The 24,528-nt window shown below is 43.8% G+C and overlaps 1 protein-coding gene across 1 annotated transcript in view; it reads right to left on the bottom strand.

Annotated features, from left to right (window-relative positions):
* Positions 1-24,234, bottom strand: part of LOC123348179 (plasmanylethanolamine desaturase-like) — a 34,956-nt gene extending 10,722 nt beyond the window's left edge. The window contains exons 1-2 of the mRNA XM_044985624.1: positions 23,911-24,234; positions 16,805-16,924 (exon numbers count right to left, since the gene is read on the bottom strand). Of these exons, the coding sequence (XP_044841559.1) occupies positions 16,805-16,924; positions 23,911-24,211 (421 nt within the window). The 5' untranslated portion in view covers positions 24,212-24,234. The remainder of the gene's footprint in view (positions 1-16,804; positions 16,925-23,910) is intronic.
* Positions 24,235-24,528: the final 294 nt, after the last annotated feature.

The following is a 24,528-nucleotide window of genomic DNA, read 5'->3' as shown; positions in this document are numbered from 1 at the left end:
TGAATTGAATAAAACTGACAGGCCTCAACAGAAGGTGAAACCAGATTTCACAGGCAGAGAGTTTAATCAGGCATTTTAACTAGAGCAAAGAACAGCAACAGAGGTGGTTTCAATATCCAGAGGCATAACCCTCATATCATTGGCATGCAAGGGAGGAAGTTTTAATAAAGTAAGAAGCTAAGCCCTGGTTTTGCCAGAAAGGCTGTGCCTGGGTTTTGCCCTCAGATACATACAGGGTTTTGAAGTACAGAAACAAGAGGCTGCAAGGGACCTCGGCAGAGGCAAAGGCGTGATGGCTAGCGGAGCAAGATCTTGAGCTGGCGGTTATTGTTACAAAATGAGCATCATTGCAGAGAACTCAGTAAAGAGTTTCTAGGTATACAGGTGAGATACAGCCAGTGAATGTGACTGACCCTTAAAAGAACTGAGATGTGTTAAGAAGCTTGGAGCTTTTATATCATGCATCAATACAAGCAGAAGCCTAGGGAACAGCAGCTTCTGATGTTTTTGGGCTGTTTAGCAACAGATGGCAGGGAAAACCAAAAACTGCAACAGCCAGAGAACAGAATGTAACCAAGGATGTTGCATTAGAGCAAGTTACACAACACTGACAATTCTCTGAGCTCCCAAACTCTATAGCAGGGGTCAGCAACCTTTCAGAAGTGGTGTGCCGAGCCTTCATTTATTCACTCTAATTTAAGGTTTCGCATGCCAGTAATACATTTTAACATTTTTAGAACATCTCTTTCTATAAGTCTTTAATATATAAGTAAATAAGGTTTTTAAAATGTTTAAGAAGCTTCATTTAAAAATTAAATTAAAATGCAGAGCCCCCTAGACTGGTGGCCAGGACCTGGGCAGTGAGAGTGTCACTGAAAAAAAAAAAATCAGCTCGTGTGCTGCCTTCGGCACGCATGCCATAGGTTGCCTACCCCTGCTCTATAGGAAAGGGCCAGAGAGCAGTGCACCTCATATGCCTGGGAGCTCAACAGATAAAGTTTTTTTTTTCTTCTTTTTGGATTTGTGACAAATCAGATACATTAATGGGGATAATGCCAATGTCATGCTAAATATAACTGTACCTTCCCTTGGTTGTGATTTGCAAGTGAATTCCACCAACAGAGCAGTCTTATACTGGAGTAGAGTGAAGTTTCACTCCTAGGGTACATCTACACTACCCGCCAGATCGGTGGGTGGCGATTGATCTATCGGGGATCTATTTATCACATGTAGTGTAGACACAATAAATCAATCCTCGATCGCTCTCCTGTCAACTGCTGAACTCCAGCAGTACGAGAGGCGGAAGCAAAGTCGACAGGGGAGCTGCAGCCATCAATCCAGCGCCGCAAGGATGTGAAGTAAGTAATTTTAATTCGATCTAAGATATCTCGACTTCAGCTATGCTATTCTCATAGCTGAAGTTGCCTATCTTAGATAGATTTCCTCCCCTGTGTAGACCACGACCTACTCAGAGTTCCTACTCAGGAGATTTTTTGGGAATAGGTGTGTTGGACTGAGGAGTGTCACATGTATTGAAGTGTTTTATTTTTCCCTAGGTTGTGTACTTAACCACAATTGCTGTTTAAAGTGAATGAACGAACATTTGCAAGTGGAGGGGTTTAGGAGGCAAAAGTTGGAAGGGAAAAAACTCAAGCCAAATTCCCCAAACAGATAGAAATATACATATGTTTACTGCTAACACATCTTTACTCCTAGAAGCACTTGTTTTAGGTATTCCCATAACAGTAACACCCATCTACATTCCATATAAATTTGTCGCCCCCTCACTTTTGTCAAAAATTATTTACATGACAAATAAGGACTAATGACATTGATGTTTTAGAAAACAATTAACCATAGAGGAAAGAATCCTGCAACATTAAGTTTCCTGCAATTAAAAAAAAATTAAGAACCACTCATTTTAGCTCTGTCACATATATGGGCCCTGGCAGGCCATTACAGATAAACACCAAGTAAATCAATCAAGATTGGTGCTGGATGTATAGCCTACAAAAGCAGCTAACTGTATCAACAGGACAGCAAAGTCCCAATGGCTGGTAGGAACGTGGTCCCTAAAGGATTTAGCTAGAAGAAGCTTAAGGTTTTTTCCTTTTGCGACTGCATGTGTCCCACAGGTTGGCAACACCTAATCTAATCTGCAGGGAACAAACAAAGGTGAAGCAAGCACAAGACAATGATAAACTTTGTAGCTACTGGTCATATGCCCACCGGGGTAGTTGGGGCAGCACAGAAGGTGTGGTGACAAGACAATTTGTGACTGTCTCAAGTAGAAAGAGCCTGCTGAACACGTTAACCTTGACTGCATTGCCCCCAAAACGAACACTGCACAAAGTTTACTCAAAAGTGAGTATAGTTTAATGATAAAAATCTACTTATATATAGTATTGTCTGAAAATTTAAACAGAAATCCTGAAACAAACATTGGTCAATGTATTTGAATATTAGGGCACTGAATGACTATTCTGCCAAGTGTAATTACTGATATTTTGCCATTCTACAGCACCTGTCAGCCAAAGATCTCAAAGCACTTTACAAATTTAAGCCACAAGTATTCCTGAGAGGCAAGAGGAGGAGAGTGAGGAACAGCTGTTAATCACCTCACCCAAGGTCACATGGCGAGTCAGTGGCAAGGCTGGATGGAACTATATGCCATCTAGTCACTGTATTACACTTCTTTCAGAAACGTTTTATTAGAGTACAGCAGTATCTCTTGCCTGGCCTCCCACTATTGTAGCTCACATCTGAACACAATGTAAGAGTCCACCAAAAAGCCAGAAACAATATGTGGTCTAGAGGAGAAAGTGCAGGAGTCTCAGCCTTTTACTTTACACCTGAAGGTAAGATGCTTATGGGAGAAACAAACTAATAGGTTATTTTGGTTAAACTACCAAAGTGTGAGGGGAAGAGAGTTAGATGCAAAACAGCAGCAGCAATTCAAAGTGAACATGATAGGCTGTCTGAGGAGAGCCTGACACATTCTCTGTTAAACTAAGGAAACAAAATGACTCATCTGGCCTCTTGCAGTTCTGGGACACCTGTGCTGGGTAGCCTTACACATTGGGAGTCTCATTCAGTTCAGTCCAAAAGATTCAAAAAGCAAGTACTGGAAGGATGGAAACATCTCCTGAGATGCTCTCTGTTCCTTTAGAGAGGAACTGACAGAAGTTGGCTGCATTAAAGTTGTGTCTCTTAAGGCGTTTCTAAATTCTCCAATACACAAGAGTTACATCTAAGAAGGTACCAAAGGTAAGAAGTGCCCAGAAAGATGGAAAAAAGCCTGTCAGACACTGTAGCTTGAGTTACAGTCAGAAGCTGCCAGTAAAATCAGCTGGGGAGCCAGACACTAAACACAAGGATAGGCCACAGGAATTGGCTTTTAAGCAAACATCTATCAGATAGAAGACTTGAGCAAAACAACCCATCCCCAATTCAGCAAAATAAAGAACCAAGTTTCAACTAAAGAAAAAAAAAAACCAGCAACAAAACTAGTTTGCTTTGGATGCACCCAGCTAGCTGGCGAGCCAGACGTTCTTCCTATCACACTTACACATGCACTAGTCTAGAATTCTGTTTAGAACTGAAAATTGATGGTTATACAGAGGATACTGACATAGGAACTCTTCTGCTCTGTCTCTTCAGAAAAACGATGGCAGCATGCGGACCCCAGAGCAGGCTGGTATAATAGAGGATGCTGCAGGAGAACCAAAAGGGAGACTTCCTCCTTTGCTAAAAAAAAACCCTTCCCCCAGCAGTTCACCTCCTGGGGTGATATAGTGAGCTTAGTGAGCAAATCCTCTTGCCACACACTGACTCTCTGAAGTCTCTGGTTCCAGTCAAGCAGGATCAATGCAGCCCTTTGCAGTACCACACAGTTTACTCTGGAGGTCCCTTTTGGAGGGAAAACATAATACTCAAATATACCTTAAGGATCCTATGGTGCGCTTCGTACAAGGCCTGTGTCTGCCCCTAGTGTGGCTGTTCAACACTCCCTCCGGCAGCACTAGCTAGCACCTCCACCCCAAAGGTGGCAGCAGCATTTCAATAGTGCAGTATGCGTAGGGTTCAAGGTAAAGGGCCCAGTTTTATAAAACAACATACATTTCACTCTGAGGGATCCCAGAGCATTCAGCTACATACTTATAAGAATCATTGCACCCTTCTGCAATGCAGCTGCAATAGTACTGAATGTGGGATTTTCTAACCAAGATATCTATTATTTCAGAACAGGCTATTGTACATATGTTTACACTGGTGTGATTCCCAGCTTGGGTTAGACACACTTGTGCTAGCTCTAATTGAGTTAGTGTGCTCACTTGGGTATGTACTCAAGACAGCGTGGAATTCAATGCATCTACCTCAAAAAGATGAAGGGATAAATTTCCTGTCTACCAAGATTTATACTACGCTCATCACTTAGCTATCCAAGCACCTTCTATTCTAAAATACACATCAAAAGATAACACCAAATACCACAAGCCGGCCCTAAAGGTACAAAAGATTAAGTTTCATCTGCATTTGTTGTTTTTTTTTTGGGGGGGGGGGGGGGTTAGCTGCTTTATGACATTTACTGAAGGCCTGAAAAACAAGGGAGAAAACCCATTTAAAATGTCAAGACCAGCAAGTCTCGTCTTCCCTAGTTTTGCAGTAGGGCTTCTTACATGGAGAATGGCTGGGGCGAGTGGGGGGTAGAGAGGGGAGGTACTGTCTCACAATGTAGCCCAAGGTCTCACTTTAACTGAGGGCTGGTCTACACTACACAGTTAGATAGACATAATGCAGCTTACATTGACCTAATAATGTCAGTTCCTACAATCTTCCTCCTGCGGATGTAATTGCCCTGCTACACCAACATAATCACTCCACCTCCATGAGAGGCGTAAGGCTTACAACGACCTAGTTAAGGCAATGCAGTGTCTGTGTAGACACTGCGTCCCTTTCATTGGCGGTTGGCTGTCTTGTCAATTCCACCGCAGGAGCTGTGAAATTGACAAGTAGGCCCGACAACTAGAACTCAGCCTCCTCCTCTCCCTGGTTGACTTACTTTTCTAGTGTAGACATACCCAGAGAGGGCAGGTGTATTAAGTATTTGGCAAAGACATCCATGCCAGTATGCAATGGAGTTAAATAAAAGTGTTAAAAACCCCAGAGTTTTAAACAGTCTTACTCAATATCACTTCCTCTTCAAACGGCTCAGCTTTGTCTCACAATGAGACTTTCCACAGCTCTCCAGTCACTAGAGAGCCACAGCAAACAAGACCTGAACTTCTAACATAAAAGCAAGCAGAAGCCCCCACACACAACCCCCACCCTTTAAAACAAAACAAAAATACAAGCCTGTCAGGCCATCTGTGCACATCAGGAAAGGCCAGGATTAGGCACATTCCCAATTCTCCTTTCCTCTCCAGGTCACCTTTGAGCAAACAAATACAGAATCTTTAATTCAGAAATCGTCTGAAACCAAAACAAAGTTCTTGGCCAGCCTCTCTCCCTGCATGAAACTCACATAGCATATGATTTGGCACAGCACATTACAACATGCCAAGTCAGATGATATCTAATAAAAGAATCTGCTCACATCACCCAGGCAAATGACTGCCTTCATGTCAGCCTACACACACAGGATCCAGGCCCCTAGAGTTGGAAGCGTTTCTGGAGTCAGTGAATGTCACTAAATACATTTTAAGTAAAACAGCAGCAAAAAATAAAGGATTTTTTTCCTATCCTGTAAGGCACTGACAGAGAGGGAGTGTAATGTGGCCATGTCTGCACCGCAGCTGGGAGCATGCCTCCCAGCCTGGGGAGACAGACACACTTTCTAGCTGCACATGAGCTAGAGTGCCAAAGCGTGGATGTTGTGTCTCAGTCTCGTCCTGAGCTCGGACCCAGGAACTGAACAGGCTTGGACTTGGGTGGTCAGCCTGAACCACTGAGAGTGCTGCAACATCCGTACTGTGATTTTTAGCATGCTGTTTTAAGTGGAGTTAGCGCATCTGTCTCATCTCCAGGCACTCTGAACCTCATGCTCAAACACACACTTTGCAAAGGAGCCCGAAGAAGGGGCACCAGAAAACTAATGACAAGAACACCACTAGTTACTACTGCAGCAGCTGTTCTGGATCTTTAATATTTTACAGTTGAACAGATTTTTGCTAGTTTCCCCATGTTTTCACCTTCACACGGAGTAACTCCTCCCACTTTTGTTTTTACATTGAAAAATGTAGCGCTAGTGAATGGAATCTGCAGCCAGAACTCCAGTTTACCCATAGAACAGATACAGCACAGGCAGCAGCACTTCCTGCTTCCCACAGAGCCAATTAATTCATCTCACCCTTGAAAGACCCTCCCCCATCTCCAAAACCCATGCAATTTCATTAGCAAGAAAGGAGGCAAATAACTCAGTCAGTGGATGTTGTAATGCAACGGCCATCCACTAGAAATGGACTGAATGGACTGAAACCCCACAATTCATTTCACAGGCTAGACTGATCAGTGGTGGATTCAAACAAATGACAGGTAATACTGAATCTAGCTCAGGATTCTCAAACATTGAAGACCTTCAGTGACACAGCAGTAATAATAATGGAGCTTTCCACTGTTACTAGTTGCTTCAATCGTTACAAAAAAATTAGAGCTTTAAATTAAAAAACTTTTAAACACAACAGCAGGTTCATAACATTAACACACACCAATCCATGCCACCTTTTGCAATAAGATAATGAGAACTCCTGCTCTTGAGCTCAAAGCCCTTTGGGTTTTGCCAAAATGACCCCTGGGGTAACCCTTTAGCAGGGACAGAGATCATCTAAAGCAGGGATTCAGGAACTCAGGGGAGTGTCAGACCAGTCATTTGTGCAGGGACGAATAATTTTCTACATGCCCATACTCTGAATGACATTATTCAGAAATAGAACTATAAAAAAAGTCAAAGAATCCTTGACTATGGACCAAAAGCAACCTCTGGATCAGCAGGTGCACTTATTTAAATCAATATAAGATACACCTGCTTACTGCAGGGCTGAATTTGGCCTTAAGTGTTTAATGTTTTGGTTTTTTTTTTTTAAAAAGACATGGTTGGGGAAAGCATATGAGGGAAATTAAGTAACCCTGGATCAAATGAAACACTGGTATAATATTATTCCTCTGGAGAGGGAGATTAGAGCATAGCGTCTTGTTTGTTGCTGTGTGACATTTATATTACTTTATTGCACTCATTTTTGAATAGTTTATCAGCTATTTCCACACTACTATATTTACACAGAAACCAAATTCTGCTACTTTAATCATTCACTGCTATTTAAACACTGTTATCAGTGAATTGGCTACCTTATCAGTTAAGCTCGTAACTGGGACAACCGAGGGCTCAGTCTTTCATCACTGTTCCCAGCTGGCTACTATGGGTTAAACACAGAGTGGATTTGATTTAAATCACTAGTCAAGACAACTCTATTTAATCATGGATTTCTATATAAAAGTGCATTCTTGTTGGTTGTTATAACCTTAATACATATTCTTCACAACTCAGATAGATGTAGGTTTCATTTTTAGAAGGTACACACTATATATATAAGTGATTTATATTGAAAACTTTTCAGATTAATTTTACAGCTATATCAGAAAATGAACGATTGTTTGGTTATTTCATTTAGCAAAGGTAATTGAAGCAGGTATTTATGAAGTCATTGGGAGTGAATTATCTCCAATTCAACAGGTTAATCATTAATATTTGGAGGATTTTCTTGCCATGCTGTATTAGGAGGACATCACCAGACAGACGTTTAAATTGTTTTAGTTAACTAAAACAACAGCGTTATGTATTCTGTATTTTTTTCCTTCAACAGCAAACATATTTTAACAAAACAAGAATATGAATTTTTAAATTTAGTTAAACATTCAAGTTTTTAGTCAGGTTTGTTTTTGTTAAAATTGTTTTTAACTAAAAAAGTTAAATGAAATATTAAAAAAAATCAAATCGACAACATTAGCCAGGTCAATATGAGAAACTTAAAATATTGGCTTCTGCATCTAACTCAGTCATCTTTTCTTTCATTTTCCTGTTTGTTCTTAATGTGGCAAAGAAAAAATAAGCTTTCCTGCTTTTACAGGTCCCAAATGATTTCTCAATTTGGAATGAATTAGTCCAAAGAAAGAAAATATTCTTTCTACACCAGCAGAATCATAGATTATCAGGGCTGGAAGGGACCTCAGGAGGTCATCTAGTCCAACCCCCTGCTCAAAGCAGGACCAATCCCCAAATCCCTAAATGGCCCCCTCAAGGATTGAACTCACAACTCTGGGTTTAGAAGCTACTGCTGTTAAAACTGAGATTAACACTTCAACAGTCTCTGAATCTGAGGCCTGGTCTACACTATGCGTTTATACCGAATTTAGCAGCGTTAAACTGATTTTATGCTGCACCCGTCCACACAACAAAGCCCTTTATATCGATATAAAGGGCTCTTAAAACCGATATCTGTACTCCTCCCCGACGAGGGGAGTAGCACTCAAATCGGTATTGCCATGTCGGATTAGGGTTAGTGTGGCCACAATTCTACGGTATTGGCCTCCAGGAGCTATCCCACAGTGCACCACTGTGACTGCTCTGGAAAGCCATCTGAACTCTGATGCACTGGCCAGGTAGACAGGAAAAGCCCCGCGAACTTTTGAATTTCATTTCCTGTTTGGCCAGCGTGGAGAGCTCACGAGCACAGGTGACCACGCAGAGCTCATCAGCACAGGTAACAATGCAGTCTCTTGAGAATCAAAAAAGAGCTCCAGCATGCACTGCACGGGAGGTACTGGATCTGATCGCTGTATGGGGAGAGGATTCCATGCTAACAGAACTCCATTCCAAAAGATGAAATGAAAAAACATTTGAAAAAATTTCCAAGGCCATGATGCAGACAGGCCACACCAGGGACTCAGTACAGTGCCGTGTGAAAGTTAAGGAGCTCAGACAAGCCTACCAGAAAACCAAAGAAGCAAATGGACAGTCCGGGGCAGGGCCAAAAACATGCCGCTTCTATGCTGAGCTGCATGCAATTCTAAAGGGGTCCACCACCACTACCCCACCCCTGTCCATGGATTCCGAGGTGGGGGTGGTAATCACAGCCATGGCTGAGGATTCTGCGGACGGGGAAGATGAGGAGGACGAGCTTGTAGAGAGCACACAGCACTCCGTTCTCCCCAACAGCCAGGAGCTTTTTCTCACCCTGACGGAATTACCCTCCCAAGCAACTATCCCAGACAATGAAGCCATGGAAGGGACCTCTGGTGAGTGTACCTTGTAAATAAAAGACATGGTTTAAAAGCAAGCGTTTAATGATTAATTTGCCCCGAGGATTTGGGATGCATTTGCGGCCAGTACAGTTACTGGAAAAGTCTGTTAACATGTCTGGGGATGGAGCGGAAATTCTCCAGGAAAATCTCCATGAAGCTCTCCTGGAGGTACTCCAAAAGCCTTTGCAGAAGGTTTCTGGGCAGCGCTGCTTTATTCCATCCTCTATGGTAGGACACTTGACCACGCCATGCATGTAGGAAGTAATCTGGTATCATTGCATGACAAAGCCTAGCTGTGTATGGTCCTGGTGATTGCTGGCATTCAAGCAACATCCGTTCTTTATCTTGCTGTGTTATCCTCAGGAGAGTGATATCGTTCATGGTAACCTGGTTGAAATTCAGGAATTTAAGTAAAGGGACAGAGATGGCCATTCCTACTGGGCTGTTTGCCTGTTGCTTAAAAGAAATCCTTCCCTGCAGGTAGCCAAGCGGGGGAAAGGGGGGGGCGCAATTGGCGCTGAGCTTTTCCGCATTTGGCTAGCAGGGATCTTTCCTGCTACCAGCCACGTGGTTGCGGGGGGAAGGGGGGTGTTTAGCAGTGATCTTCCATGATGCCAGCCACAGGGTGGTTTCTGCTGCTGCACATTAACAGGAAAGAAGCAGCACTCAACGGTAACACCAAAGCTGCAGGCACTCAATATTAAGATGCAAAATGCGACCTTGTAGTGAAGACACATGAATGGTGAATACTGTTGTTCACCGTGAAAGAGTATGACCATTGTTCTCTAAAATGTATCTTTTTAAATACTTCTCTCTTTTTTCCCCTCCTTCATGCATCTGCAAATTTTTCAAGCCTCCCTACTCTGTCCCAAAGGCCATCTCAGATAAGGTGGCGGAAAAAAAAAAAGACGCGAGAAGAAATGTTTTCGGAAATCATGGAAGTGACCCGCAATGAAAGAGCTCATCTGAATGAGTGGAAGGACGTGGTAGCAAAGTACAGGAAAGATGCCAGTGACCGTGAGGACAGGAGAGACGCTCGAGATGAGAGGTGGCGGCAGAAAGATCAGCGGTGGCGGGACAACTCTGGGGCTGCTGCGTGATCAAACTGACATGCTCCGGCATATGGTGGAGCTTCAGGAACGGCAGCAGGATCACAGAGTGCCGCTGCAGCCCCTGTATAACCACCCTCCCCCCTCACCATGTTCCTTAGCCTCCTCACCTGCCAGACGAGTAAGAACTCATGGGAGTAGGCTCCATGCACCCACCCACTCCACCCCAGTGGACAGCCCAACCAAAAGGCTCTCATTATGAAATTTTTTTAGTGGCCTTTTCCTTCCCTACTATTCTCCTCCCAAACCCCACCCGGGCTACTTTGTCAGTTCTCTCCCTCTTTTTATAATTAAGTAATAAAGAATACATGATTTTTAAACGAGAGTGACTATTTCCATAGAAAGCAAGCTGTGATCGAAGTGGGGGTGGGGGTGGGTGGCTTACAGGGAATGAGTCAATCAAGGGGGGGGGTTCATCAAGGAGAAACAAAACACAACAGTCACACTGTACCCTGGCCAGTGATGAAACTGGTTTTCAAAGCTTCTCTAATGCGCACCGCTTCCTGGTGTGCTCTAATCACCCTGGTGTCTGGCTATGCGTAATCGGCGGCCAGGTGATTTGCCTCAGCCTCCCACCCCACCATAAAGGTCTCCCCCTTACTCTCACAGAGATTGTGGAGCACACAGCAAGCAACAACAACAATGGGGACATTGGTTTGGCTGAGGTCTGAGCGAGTCAGTAATGTGCACCAGCGCGCCTTTAAACGGCCAAATGCACATTCTACCACCATTCTGCACTTGCTCAGCCTGTAGTTGAACAGCTCCTGACCACTATCCAGGCTGCCTGTGTATGGCTTCATGAGCCATGGTATCAAGGGGTAGGCTGGGTCCCCCAGGATAACGACAGGCATTTCAACATCCCCAACTGTTATTTTGTGGTCTGGGAAGTAAATCCCTTGCTGCAGCCGTTTAAACAGAGTAGTGTTCCTGAAGACGCGAGCATCATGAACCCTTTCCGGCCATCCCACGTGGATGTTGGTGAAACGTCCCTTGTGATCCACCAGTGCTTGCAGCACCATTGAAAAGTACCCCTTGCGGTTTATGTAGTGGGTGCCCTGGTGCTCCGGTGCCAAGATAGGGATATGGGGTCCATCTATCACCCCACCACAGTTAGGGAATCCCATTGCAGCAAAGCCATCCACTATGACCTGCACTTTTCCCAGAGTCACAACCTTTCGTAGCAGCAGCTTAGTGACTGCTTTGGCTACTTGCATCACAGCAGCCCCCACAGTAGATTTGCCCACTCCAAATTGATTCCCGACTGACCAGTAGCTGTCTGGCGTTGCAAGCTTCCACAGAGCTATCGCCACTCGCTTCTCAACTGTGAGGGCTGCTCTCATCTTTGTACTATGCGGTCCCACCAGTCTGTGCTTGTTTCCCGGGCCAAAACTCAGTGTTCAATGGCTAGAACCTGCCCCATTACCAGCAGGATCTCCAAAGCACAGGGGCCCGCAGTTTGACAGAATTCTGTGTCCATGTCCTCATCACTCTCGTCGCCACGCTGCCATAGCCGCTGCCTCCTTGCCTGGCTTTGCAGGTCCCAGTTCAGCATTGACTGCACGAGAATACACAAGATGTTTAAAACGTCCATGATTGCTGCGTTGAGCTCCGCAGGGTCCATGCTTGCTGTGGAATGGCATCTGCACAGTTCACCCAGGAAAAAAGGCGCAAAACGGTTGGCTGCTGCTGCTTTCACGGAGGGAGGGGTGAGGCTGTACCCAGAAGCACCCGCGAGAATGTTTTTTGCCCCATCAGGCACTGGGATCTCAACCCAGCATTCCAATGGGCGGGGGAGACTGCGGGAACTATGGGATAGCTACCCACAGTGCAACGCTCAGGAAATAGACACTAACCTCGGTACATGGACGCACACCGCCGAATTAATGTGCTTAGTGTGGCCACGTGCACTCGACTTTATACAATCTGTTTTAAAAAACCGGTTTCTGTAACATCGGAATAATCCGATAGTGTGGATGTACCCCAAGTGCTTAAGTGACTTCTACCAGTTCACTGATGTGACTTTCTTTAAAATATCATCATCAGCAAACATATTTCTTATTTCCAAACTGGGTGTCTTTTACAGCCTGCTGCCATTATGGGGTTTCCCTTCTAGTGAGAGAATGGTATGGTAGATCTCAAATCAATGAAGGCTACACTCAGAAAGACCTCAAGACTTCTGGAATATGCCGCTCAAACAGTTTCACTTTTGTTTCCAATGCCTGTCCTTCCCTTTTCACATTTATCTCCAGACTTCTCCTTGTCCAGACCTATTCCGCCCCCAACATTCTTCTATTCATGAAACTTGGCCCTTTTAGAGAGAGAGATGAGGGATTGACTGTGTACACAAATTTGAGGTCTGTTATTTTTTTTATTTATATATACACATATATACATATACACACATATATATATATATATATATATATATATATATATATATATATACATATATACACACACACACACACATACACACACGAGAAATGTATATATTTATTTAAAAACATTTTTGCTGTTAACAAGCATGTTATGTCTGGAGACACAAATCCACAGTTTGAGAACTGCAAAACTAAGCATCTCTGATGGTATCTTCTAGACTGAGCACTGAGTCCCATTGGGTAGATAGAAAGATTAACCTAAATAATCTATACAGAAGCCCCTGGAACCCCATAAAATTGGGTCCCTAATCCATGAACTATTGGAACTCATTTACAAAAGTTTCTTAAACATTACATGAATATATTGTCTCATACTATAGAATTAGAATTTATAATCCCTATTCCATGATGAGATATCTTTGAGCTATAATTTATCTATCTTTAGATTTGATTTTTTTGTTAAAATGCTTTTTGAGGAAAAACCTATTTAAATAAAAAACGTGGGTTTGTTTTTTTTTTAAATCATTGACTTTTAATCCACCCTAGTTAAAAATAATTGCTGACTTCTTCCCCTACTGTCTCTTGATTATGAGATAATTCCCAGGCAAGATGTCATTCTCTCTTCATCACCATCCCATAAATGGGAAACAGAGAAGGGAAGAGGGGACAACATTCTAAAATTCAAGTAAATCAGGTGTAATAATTCATAGTGAAAGGAGGGGGAAAAAAACAAAACAAAACAAAACACAAAACACCACACACCAAAATGAGCAAAACACAAGTTTAAGAGCCACTGAGAACTGGACAAGCAGTCTTACTGCTCAGGTTCAAGGAACAAGCTCAGGCAAGCGATATCCAATAGCTGTCACTGTCATACTTGCTTGGTATCCTGTAATAAGTAACACTGCTCACACTGAACAGGGATTTAGATTCCCATCCGCCACCCACAGGAACAATGTGAAACATATAGCTCACATTACATTTATTCAAGGCTCCTTCTCAGAGAACAAGCATATTAGAAAGCACAGCAGCTGAGAAGAGTTTAGGGCAGCGGGTCTCAAACTTTTTTTTACTGGCAATCCCTTTCACATAGCAAGCCTCTGAGTGTGACCCCCCCTAATAAATTAAACACACTTTTAAATATATTTAACACCATTATAAATGCTAGAGGCAAAGCAAGGTTTGAGGTGGAGGTTGACAGCTCATGACCCCTTCCGTAATGACCTCACGACCCCGAGGGGTCCCGACTCCCAGTTTGAGAACCGCTGGTTTAGGGTATTCATCTGCAAATATATTCTTTTCTATTAAATTAATAAAGCAGTTACTGTAAAGCTCATGTTTATATTTTTCCTTACCATTCATCCTTAGTACATGGTACAAAAGTCACATATACTAGAGGAGGCAGAAAGTTAGCATTTTAGGGATGTTTGTATGTTCTAACTATCTGACAAAACCTGCCAGCATATAATTTCATTAGTCCTTTTTTTGGTGAACTAAGCCAAAAATAAGGAGAAACTTTCCACGAAACACTTGAACAATGGATTCACAGTCACTTATTACAAAAAAGCATGTGCACGTACACATGATAGCGAGGGGCTTCCAAACTTCATCATAGTGTGGACAACATTTGAATAATGAGACTGACCTGTGGACACCTGCCCTCCTGTTAATAGCACTGACCACCTCTCTGGCCATTCAGAAGTCCTACAACAACCTGGGGCCAATCACAGCAACAGCCAGTAACTGTCATTGAAACCAATATGACTAACACTCATCTCTTACATAAAAATAAACTGTAGGTTAAATACTTGTTTCTCAACAAAGCATGATGCTAACAATCTAAGCCAAGCACTATGCCAAGCTAGCATGCTCTCTCTAATCCTCTCTCTGCCGATTCCCATTACAGTCTCCGTGCAACACGGAATCACAGTGGCGTTCTTTTGAAGCAATGTAATTTCACTAAAATGCTGACTCTTCAAAGCAGATATATTTGGCACCTGGGGATGCTTTTTGCCCTCTGTACATTGGGCAGCATTTCAAGTTGTTAAGAGTGCAACTTGTTACATGGAACCCAATTCCATTAATATACCAGAACCACCTTCAACTCAGTTTTGTGTTCTATTAAATCCACACAATATGCATTCTATCTATAATATGGTATAATTTGGGATTGAATCGGTCCCTATAAATTGAGGGTTGCCATAAACAAGATTATGGGATTGAAATACTTGATTTCTTGTTCTGATTCACAATAGGCAGAATTACTATAGCGGGGTTCACTACAAACATCTGATGTGTTGGAAGCTATTAAAAATAATTGCTATTCAGATTCATAAATCCTGTATGCTACGAACCCTGAAAAGAGACAGTGAAGTAGCACAGCATATAACTTGTGTTGATAAGAACACATTTTACAGTCTTCCATACTGTATTCGCTTTCCCTACCATTTTTAGTAACTTCTTTGGTGGCAGTTTTTTTTTTTTCCAATTTGAGGACTCACACTTAATAGTGGGTTTTTTCATAATTTCTTTTCCCCTCTGAATCTCGCCACAATTTATCAGTAAAATTGTATTGATGATTGTACAGAAAATAAAACAGTGTACAAGTTTTGCCAGTAGATCTCAGAGCACTTTAGTAAGGTGGATACGCATCACTGTCACTGGTGTAACATCATGTGATACAATGTGAATGAAGAAAGTCTGGAAAAAAGGCAAGCAGTAGTTCCAAACACAAATTTTCCCCATAAATTCCCAAACTAGTCCACAATAGGTACAGAAAGTGATCAGGCCAGATTCTCTGCGGTGCTGCCTGTGGGAGGGGTGCCCCAAAGGAGGAACAAATTTGGCTCCCTGATTCTCAGGCAGGCTCTTCATCAGCTCCAGTATAATTCAGAGCAGCCAAAGAACCCTCCATTCCTGCTGATAATATCAGGATGCAACAACACTTTCAGCCACAAGCCTCCCCTCCCAACACTTTCCCCCATTTCAGTGCAGGGACAAGGCCACAGAGTAAGAGCCTACTATTCATTCCCTTAAGCAGAAGCACCTCTCTGCTCAAGCAATCCAATCAGATTTCAACCCCTTTGTACCACCAAAATGAGGCAAAAGGACTAGACTGTCCCTGGCAATCTGGACACCCATAAATGCAAATTGGGAAGATAAAGTAAACAGACTAGATTTTGCCTGGCAATCTGATCTGTTTACTTTATCTTTCCAATTTGCATTTATGGGTTTCCAGTCCAACAGACTAATAACCAATCAAAAGTCACTTCTTTATGGATTACTTACAACAAGGAGATTGCATGTCTTTTCTGCTACCTCAGTTAAGTGATAGAGTTAACATTTTGAAGGTGAAGGCCACGTCTCACATTCTGATACTCCTGACATGTCTTTATTTCCACATTTGTAATAGAATCAGAGACACTAAAGAAGAGCGTACATCTCCAAAAGCCCAAATTTTACAGGTGTCTGACAATTCAGAACCAAGATCTTTCTTTGTACCTAACTTTATGGTGCAATCCTAAAGACTTTCTATAGCAGGCATTTATTTAATGGATAAATATCCATAATAGTTTTGTAACTCAGTTATTTATCTTTTGAACAATTCTCATGTAATTATTTTAAAGAAATTAAAAAAACAGGGGAAAAAATATCAGAACAGTTAGTGATCCTTCTGACCTCCTTTGTAAAATTCTTTGAGGTCCACTGATGAAAAGCACATACAGAGGTGAGCATTATTCTACAAGGCAAAGCCATTTTATCTGAGACAAGGGCACAGAAATGGTTGAAACACCACCCAGGGTAGTGATTAACTTCAATTTGAAGTGGCGCCCTACACTGAATATTTAGTTGCAGATACTCCATTACCTATCTCCTCAAATTAGGAGACAAGCAACTGAACAAATGCTCATGATCATGCATATACTTCCAGCTTCACAAAATGCATTTCAGTGACCAGGGAAAGATGAACACTTATGTTATTACAATTCAGTTACTGTCTTGTGAATAGCTTCTACTTACATATCCCAACAATAACTGAAAGAGTATGGTCCAGACTCAAGTAGGAAAGGAGACTGTAGAAGTTGAAAGAGATCAGACAGAAGCATAAGATGACACTGATCCATTCTTGCAGTCTTTTCCCTGTTGAACAAAAGAGGGCACATTAACAGTAATATCTGAAACACTTTGTATTAAAAGCCAGGGTACTATAGTAATCTACTGCCTGTATGATTTGCTCAGTTTCTCCTCTTTCACGTTGTTTAGAAATGATGAGGCAGAAACTTATTTAGTGGTGGGAACGGTATATTTTGTCTCATGTCAGAGACACTCCTCCACTATGCACAATTATTAATTATTATTATTATTATTGTTGTTGTTAAAAAACCCACCAAGGACAGAAAAAACATCTTTCCGCATAGTTTTCAGTTTCCTTCTTGCAGTGTTCACTGTCAAGCCCGTCAGCAGCTTTGGTCTTGCTTTTGTAGCTGCCACACCTTTTCTATGCAGCAACAGGAAGCAGCACACCACTTCACTGCTAATGACATATTTTCACTATTGTCAGCAGGAGTGAAGTTCAGCCACAAAGTGCTGATTTTCCTTCAGCAGGCTTCTTACCTTTCAGTCTTATGAGTCTCAGACATAGTGACTGAAGTACCCTTTGTCCCCCATATCCATGTACAGAGGCTATTTTAGAACTGGTCATGAAAAGCTTCCATCATATTAGGGAAATGAACAGAAACTGTTTTTTATGTTTCATTTTCAAACAAGTACATGAATGAACAGGAAAATGTGTTCTCTAGTATTCCTGTGCCCCATCAGAGCTGCTTTCATAGCATCTTTATATGTGGCTCTCAAAGCTCTTTAGGCATTAACACCCCCAAAACCTTCATAGCCTTATCTTTACTAGGAAAAAAACCCCTTAACTTGAGTTAGTTAAAACAAGGGTGTTTATTGTTTTCACACAAGTTAGCAAGTAATATTAAAGACTAGCCTCCCTGACAGCCTATAACTGAGCCTGCTAACTTGTGTGAAAATGATAAAATCCTACGGAAGATTAGGCAGTTTACCTCAAATTAGCCATCTCAAATTAAGAACACCTTCCCCCCCCACAGGGAATGTCTGTGAGGCATGATAATTCTCAGAGTGTTAACCAGAGGCACAGACAGATTAAATTGCTTAACCAAGGCAGGTCTGTGACAGAGCTGGGAATAAAGCCCAGGAGTCTTGACTCCCAGTCACATGCAGAACTTTGTATACAATAGAACCTCAGAGTTACAAACACCAGTCAACCATACACCTCATTTGGAACTGGAAGTACGCAATCAGGCAGCAGCAGAGACAGAAAAAACAGTACAAACTACTAAAAAATAAAATAAAAGGAAAGCAATATTTTTCTTATACATAGTAAAGTTTCAAAGTTGTATTAAGTCAATGTTCAGTTGTAAACTTTTGAAAGACCAACCATATTGTTTTGTTCAGAGTTATGAACATGTCAGTTATGAACAATCTCCACTCTCAAGTTTTTCATAACTCTGAGGTTCTACTGTACTGTGAAATAACAGGGCATATAGCTATGACAAGATACTCTGAGACACTTGGGAAGACACAAGAAGGTGCGGTGTTAAGAATCAGTCATTTCAGCTGAATCTTGCTACAGTTCTTCACAGTTCAACAAATGCACTGACTCCTTACTTTTACAAAGAGGAAGCATGTGTTTCAGGATAGAATTACACTCTAAGAAGGTTCTGATTTGCAGGCAATCAGAGATAGATAGCATCCACTACTGTCTAATCAAGAGATAGGACAGTGAGACACTATCTGACATGCCTTTGCTTCCTTAGACAAAATAAAAAAGTGAATTTACAATCTTTTAAAGTGGCCAGTAAGAATAACAGTTGATGTAGTTACTGGTCATGAATATTCTGAATATTCTATCAGATGTGAGAAGTCCCAATCACTCCCCCTTCTTAGATCTCATCTGCTCTAGCAACTCTCTCACTGCTGACAACAGACATCAGCAGCAACAGAGCTGATCTGGTGCTGAACACAGTTTAACTGTAAGCATTGGGTATGGCTACACTTACAAATCTGCAATGCTGGTAGTTGCAGCGCTGGTCGTCCAGCTGTGCAGGGCCAGCGCTGGTGTGGGGCCACACTCACAGCTACCAGCGCTGGTGTGTGGCCACATTTGCAGCATTTGCAGCGCTGTTGGGAGTGATGCATTATGGGCAGCTATCCCAGCGTTCAAGTGGCAACAACATGCTTTTCAAAAGAGGTGGGTGGGGTGGGGCGTAGTGTGACAGGGAGTGGGGAGAGAGAGAGTGGATTTTTGGAGCCAACACTGTGTGTTTAGCTTCCTGCCTTGAAAAATCAGAACATGTTCCCGATCCCTTACCCTTAACTCTTAACTGCAAACAGCCTGCAGCCAACAGACTCCCTTTCTCCCCTCTGCCCAGCAAACACTCACTCCCTGCCTGCCTCATTATCTCATTTGATTGTTCACAGATTGATCACAGCAAACAGGAGCTGTGTTTGTAGATAAGCAGCTCCGGGATCAACGAGCTACGGAGCTCCGAGTTCATAACAAAACAAAGAGAGGCTGCATAACAAAACAAAGAGTAATTTATAAAAGCATTCTGGGATATCTGCTAATACCCTGGAGGCCAATAACAGCGCTGGTGTGTGGCCACACTTGATGAGCAGCGCTGGATCACCAGCGCTGCAATCTTTATTCCCCATGCTGAGCCAGGTGTACGGCCAGCATTGCAGCCAGGGAGTTGCAGCGCTGGATGTGCCCTGCAGGTGTGGACACTTACTAATTGCAGCACTGGAAAGTCTCCACCAGCGCTGAAACTCGCAAGTGTAGCCATACCCATTGTCAAGTACAAGTTATCAAAAGCAGCAAAGAATCCTGTGGCACCTTATAGACTAACAGACGTTTTGCAGCATGAGCTTTCGTGGGTGAATACCCACTTCTTCGAAAGCTCATGCTGCAAAACGTCTGTTAGTCTATAAGGTGCCACAGGATTCTTTGCTGCTTTTACAGAACCAGACTAACACGGCTACCCCTCTGATAAGTTATCAAAAGTTAACTCTTTCCTGAAAAGGTGCTGAACATAGTTAGCCACTACTTTTACAGGTAAATCATGTTCAGCACAAGTTCAAACGTTCCTGTTGCAGAAAGTAACCATCAGTACGGGATACTTTTTGTAGTGTAGAAAACAATCAGTGCCAACTTATGTTGAATACCTATTTCCAAGCGTTAGGGAAAACCTTGCTGAGCTGTATAGAGAGGAGCAAAAGAAAATCCTGGTGATCAAGGGTCTGGTCTGAGGAGCAGGGCATTTTGTTATTCTCCAGTATGCTGAGTAAAATGGCATGCCCAGAAAGCATTGCTTTAATAAGTCAGAAATAGAACTGGACAGGAATAAGAATCTTAAAAGGTAAACATGTCCTAATCTCACCACTGCAGAATTTTGTTCTGAGAAGGATGGACATATCTAAATTGTATAGATGGATCCTGGGATAGCAGATGACTTTGTAAGAAGAGCAAAAGTGATTAAAGGAACACCAAAGAGAACAGGTTTTCAGAGAGCAGAGGGTAACAATATGAAAGACTGCTCTAAAAAGGCCTCCAAGGTGCCCGAAGTTAAAGTTAATTAACACCCACATTCCGCAAGGAGAAGCGGCACCCTGATTAGAAGAGTTAACTTGAGAGGTCCACAAGGAGCAATTAGTTGACAATGTGGGAAAGACCAAGGCACTTCTTCACATGTCCGAAGGTGTGTGACTAGAGCCCTGGAACTCTGCATATTAGGGATACTAAGACCACTTTCTTCATACTGACATCTGAAACCAGGAATATGACCCCAATTTTGGCCAGACTTGCAATGGATTGACCAGAGAGCAAGTCAGCACTAATTATCTGATATTTATGGAACATTTGAATTTTAACAGTTGCCAAACAGAGAGGATCAACAAAATACAAAATACCATTTTAAAAAAGGATTATGGAAATAAGCCAAAGTGGCATGAGCTGAAATGGAAAAAGGCACTCTTATTCCAGAATGAAAATGTCTACTTGTGAAGTTATAGCAGTATAGTTACACCAGTAAGTTTCTCCATGTAGACATTCTCGATGTACCTAAGAACTATTACTCTAGCTTCATATTTGGACCCCCAAAGTATATATGCTTACTTATGGAACTTGCAGTGTGTTCCCACCAGTGCATAAAGGGTTCGCACATTTAATTCCTATTAGCATTAGTGAGTTACTGGTATAAAACCCCCTACAAAATCCACAATATGCACTGCTCCCTAATTTTTATCTGTAGCTGAAAGTAAAGGTAGTAGTCTGATACTTCAGAGAGTAAACAGACCACTAGAGAGACCAAGGAAGAAGTTCTTGCGCTATAAACCATGACAAAGTCAGCAAGGTAAATTATTGGCCACCTTCCTTTGAAGCCTAGGCAGTCACTGCTGGGGTTAGGTTAGCATATTTGGATGAATGGTCTGACAAATATTACATACCTGATTTTTCAGCACAGCTGTGGTGTGACCAACATAGAGAAAAAAGTTCAAGTGGGTATGTCACTTGAAATAAACAATCCAGAAAACTGAAAAGCTAAGAAACTTAAATGCATTCACTGATATTCATGTTCTGCCTCTATGTTAAGTTTATTTTTCCTAATCACCTCAAATCTATGAGCTAAGCTGTTTTAGCTGAACTGCCGTTTATGGCTGTTTTGCTGGAAACAGCAATAATAGGCACAGTTTCACTGAGTGCTGAAACACGTATTTTTCCTCTTTCTGAAGTTTTAAGCTCTCATCTTAGGAGGAATCTGTTGGAAATGACAAAGGCATCAAAAATTACTCTCTACCCTTCATTCCAAAGAAAGGATATATTTTTTCACTCATAGAAAGGGATATTAGGATGAGTTTCTCCAGCTATTTCCACTGCATGATTGCACATTAATGGTTAGAGCTAAAAAATGACACGCAGCAAAGTTTGATAATGGGTATGAAAAAAATTAATCACCCCGCCCCAATCTCAAAGCACTGTATCACTAGTACATGCCAATGCCATGAATATTTCTGTTAATATTGCCTTGCCTGGACACAAGACTTGAACTGCAAGACTGGGGTGCGGGAAGGGAAACAGTTTATCTTGCTAAGCAACAGGGAAGGCTGCATGCTCTAGGGGCTGGAACACTGGGTTGGAGTCAGGGGACCTGGATTCCAGTCTGTCTGACTCAACTATTTGGCCTAGAGAGCAAGTCATTTAGCTTCTCCATACCTCACTTTCCCCATCTGTAAAATAGGGATGCAATCTCTTTTTGAAAACTGATATGCAAGTGCTGGGTATTACTGATAAAAATAATAAATTCAAACAATTAAAATTCATCTAAAGAGTACAGAAAAACCATGGAGTGCTTCGTATTAAGTGTATATTATTGCAGTTCTGCTTCAGATGAGTTCATTCCAGATATCTTCACAAGACACACATCACACTGAACACAGATACCAAGTGTGGGACATTGCTGTTTCACTGTGTTTCCAAGAAGGATGACATTGATATGGGAAGTTCACAGTAACTTCCATGTCTAGATCTCGAGGGGTGAGGGTTGTGTTAGTAGTCTGAAGAATAAAAAGATGTCTCTCTCAGGTCTGCAGAGGGAAAAGGCTGACAGGAGAGAACTAAGCTAGGTAGCTGATTTGCCGCATGCTGCAGCCCTATGCCTCTCTTGGCATGCACAGGCCTTGCTGTCTGGAGCCAAGGAAGGCGGCATTTTGCCTTTCCAGGCAGTCAGGAAATTGCCTAAAGCTCACTTAGCTTTGGAAAGTGGATCTCTCAGGTTCCCAGCTTCACCCTGACTCTGCAGTCTTCTGTTGCCTCCCTTTCACTCGCTTTTTCTTCCCAAACCCTGTTCATTACCGAGCTTCCTAATAACTTTCCTTCCTGCCCATCTCCCTCTTGGTCTTCTCAAAGGGCCCTGTTGCTGTCACTGCTCACTGCACTTTCCTCTGACCGCCCCTTTACCCAAGCATCTGTTCTTCTCCCATCATGGGTCCCAGACTACTGCACTTACTGCCCCACACACCCAACTGTCCATTCCACAACCATTACAGACCTCCATCACTGGACTTTTCCTGGTCCAAACACCCTAGCCTACGGTTTGACTTGACCAGTTGTGTGCCACATGGCCATGCCCCCTATGGAGCATACTTCCCTGCCTGTGGTGTGAATTACAAGAAAACTGACAGGTAGCAGCTTGGTTTCAGCACCACCCTCCACTCAGACATACTCCTCAGTCCTGACATGTTAAGTTCAGCTCAAATCATCAACTGCTCCACAGAGACCATGAGGGTCAAGGCCAGGCCCAGCCCTCCTCCCACAGCCCATCCCCAAGGGATTCACTTCAAGCAAAATTCCCTCCCTGGCTACACAGGCATCAAGGCCATGGGACTTTCTCCTCAGGTCTCAAATTGAGAAGTCAGACCCTTTGGACAAGTCCCTTCAAATGAATGCTACCAGCCTGAGAGCTTATGCCCTAGCCCAAGGAAGGAAGGGTTCATACCTAGTTACCTGCTTGATCCAAGGGGGAAAAGAAATCCCACTCAACTCTGGGGGTGCAGGAACAACTGAGGCTGCTCCCTCCAACATCTGCCTGGCCTAGGGGAGGGGGCTTGAAGTTGTAGCTTAGTCACGGGGAGGGGGGGGGGAAGAAGAGGAGGAGAGGCAAGAGGGTGTTTTCCTGCCTGGGCATCACTGGGGGAATAACAGGCCTGCCTTCCCCCAGCCCCCATGCAGAGCCCCCCCTCCACTTCTACAACCCCCAGAGCAGAGCCCCCCCATTCTCCGCTCCCCGCACCTCCCAGTTCCCCTTATGCCCCCAGAGCAGAGCCCCCCGTTCCCCCACCCCACCCACTCCCGGAGCAGAGCCCCCCGTTCCCCCACCCCACCCACTCCCGGAGCAGAGCCCCCCATTCCCCCACCGCACCCACTCCCGGAGCAGAGCCCCCCGTTCCCCCACCGCACCCACTCCCGGAGCAGAGCCCCCCGTTCCCCCACCCCACCGCGCCCCCTGTTCAGCGGGGCAGAGCCCCTGCCCGGCCCCCCCGCGCACCTGGGGAGTAGAGCTCCGCCAGCTCCCGGGCCCCGACGTGCTGGGCTCCCCAGCGCCGGCTGCTGCACTCGGACTCCTCCTGCGCGTAGCCAGCCTCGGCCTCCGGCTCCGCGCCGGCCCCGTTCGCCTGGAGCCGGGCGCACTCGGCCCCGCCGCTCGCCATGGCCCGGCCTGTCCCCTCCGCCGCCGCCTGCTCCCGGGGCCCGGCCTGAGGCCGCGTGTCGGCTGCGGGCTGCGGCCCGGGCAACAGGGCTCCAGGGCCGCGGGAACCGCCCAATGCGAGCGCTCGCGCCCCGGGCATCGACACTCGCTGGGGCCAGCCGCACGCACTCGCCTGCCTCAAGTCGCCGGCCAGAGAGGCGGGGGGAGCGGGCGGCTACGCCCCGGCACGGCTCGTCCAATCACCTCCGCTCCCGCACCGCCTTTCGGCCAATGGAAACCAGCGGTTGCTATGTCTCAGCCAATGGCAAGACAGCAAAGGCTTTCGCATCTGGAGCACATCCTCTGCTTGCTGCGTTGAACAGGGGGCGGGGTATCACATCTGGAGAAGCGCCATTGCACGGATGGCCTTAAGGGGGAGGGGTTCCAACATCTGCAGCAGCAGCAGCAGCTCTGCCA

Source organism: Mauremys mutica, chromosome 13 (genome assembly GCF_020497125.1).
Source record: "Mauremys mutica isolate MM-2020 ecotype Southern chromosome 13, ASM2049712v1, whole genome shotgun sequence".
NCBI classification, from domain to species: Eukaryota; Metazoa; Chordata; order Testudines; family Geoemydidae; genus Mauremys; species Mauremys mutica.
The sequence above is the reverse complement of the archived record's forward strand: the minus strand, read 5'-3'. Positions and strand labels throughout refer to the sequence as shown.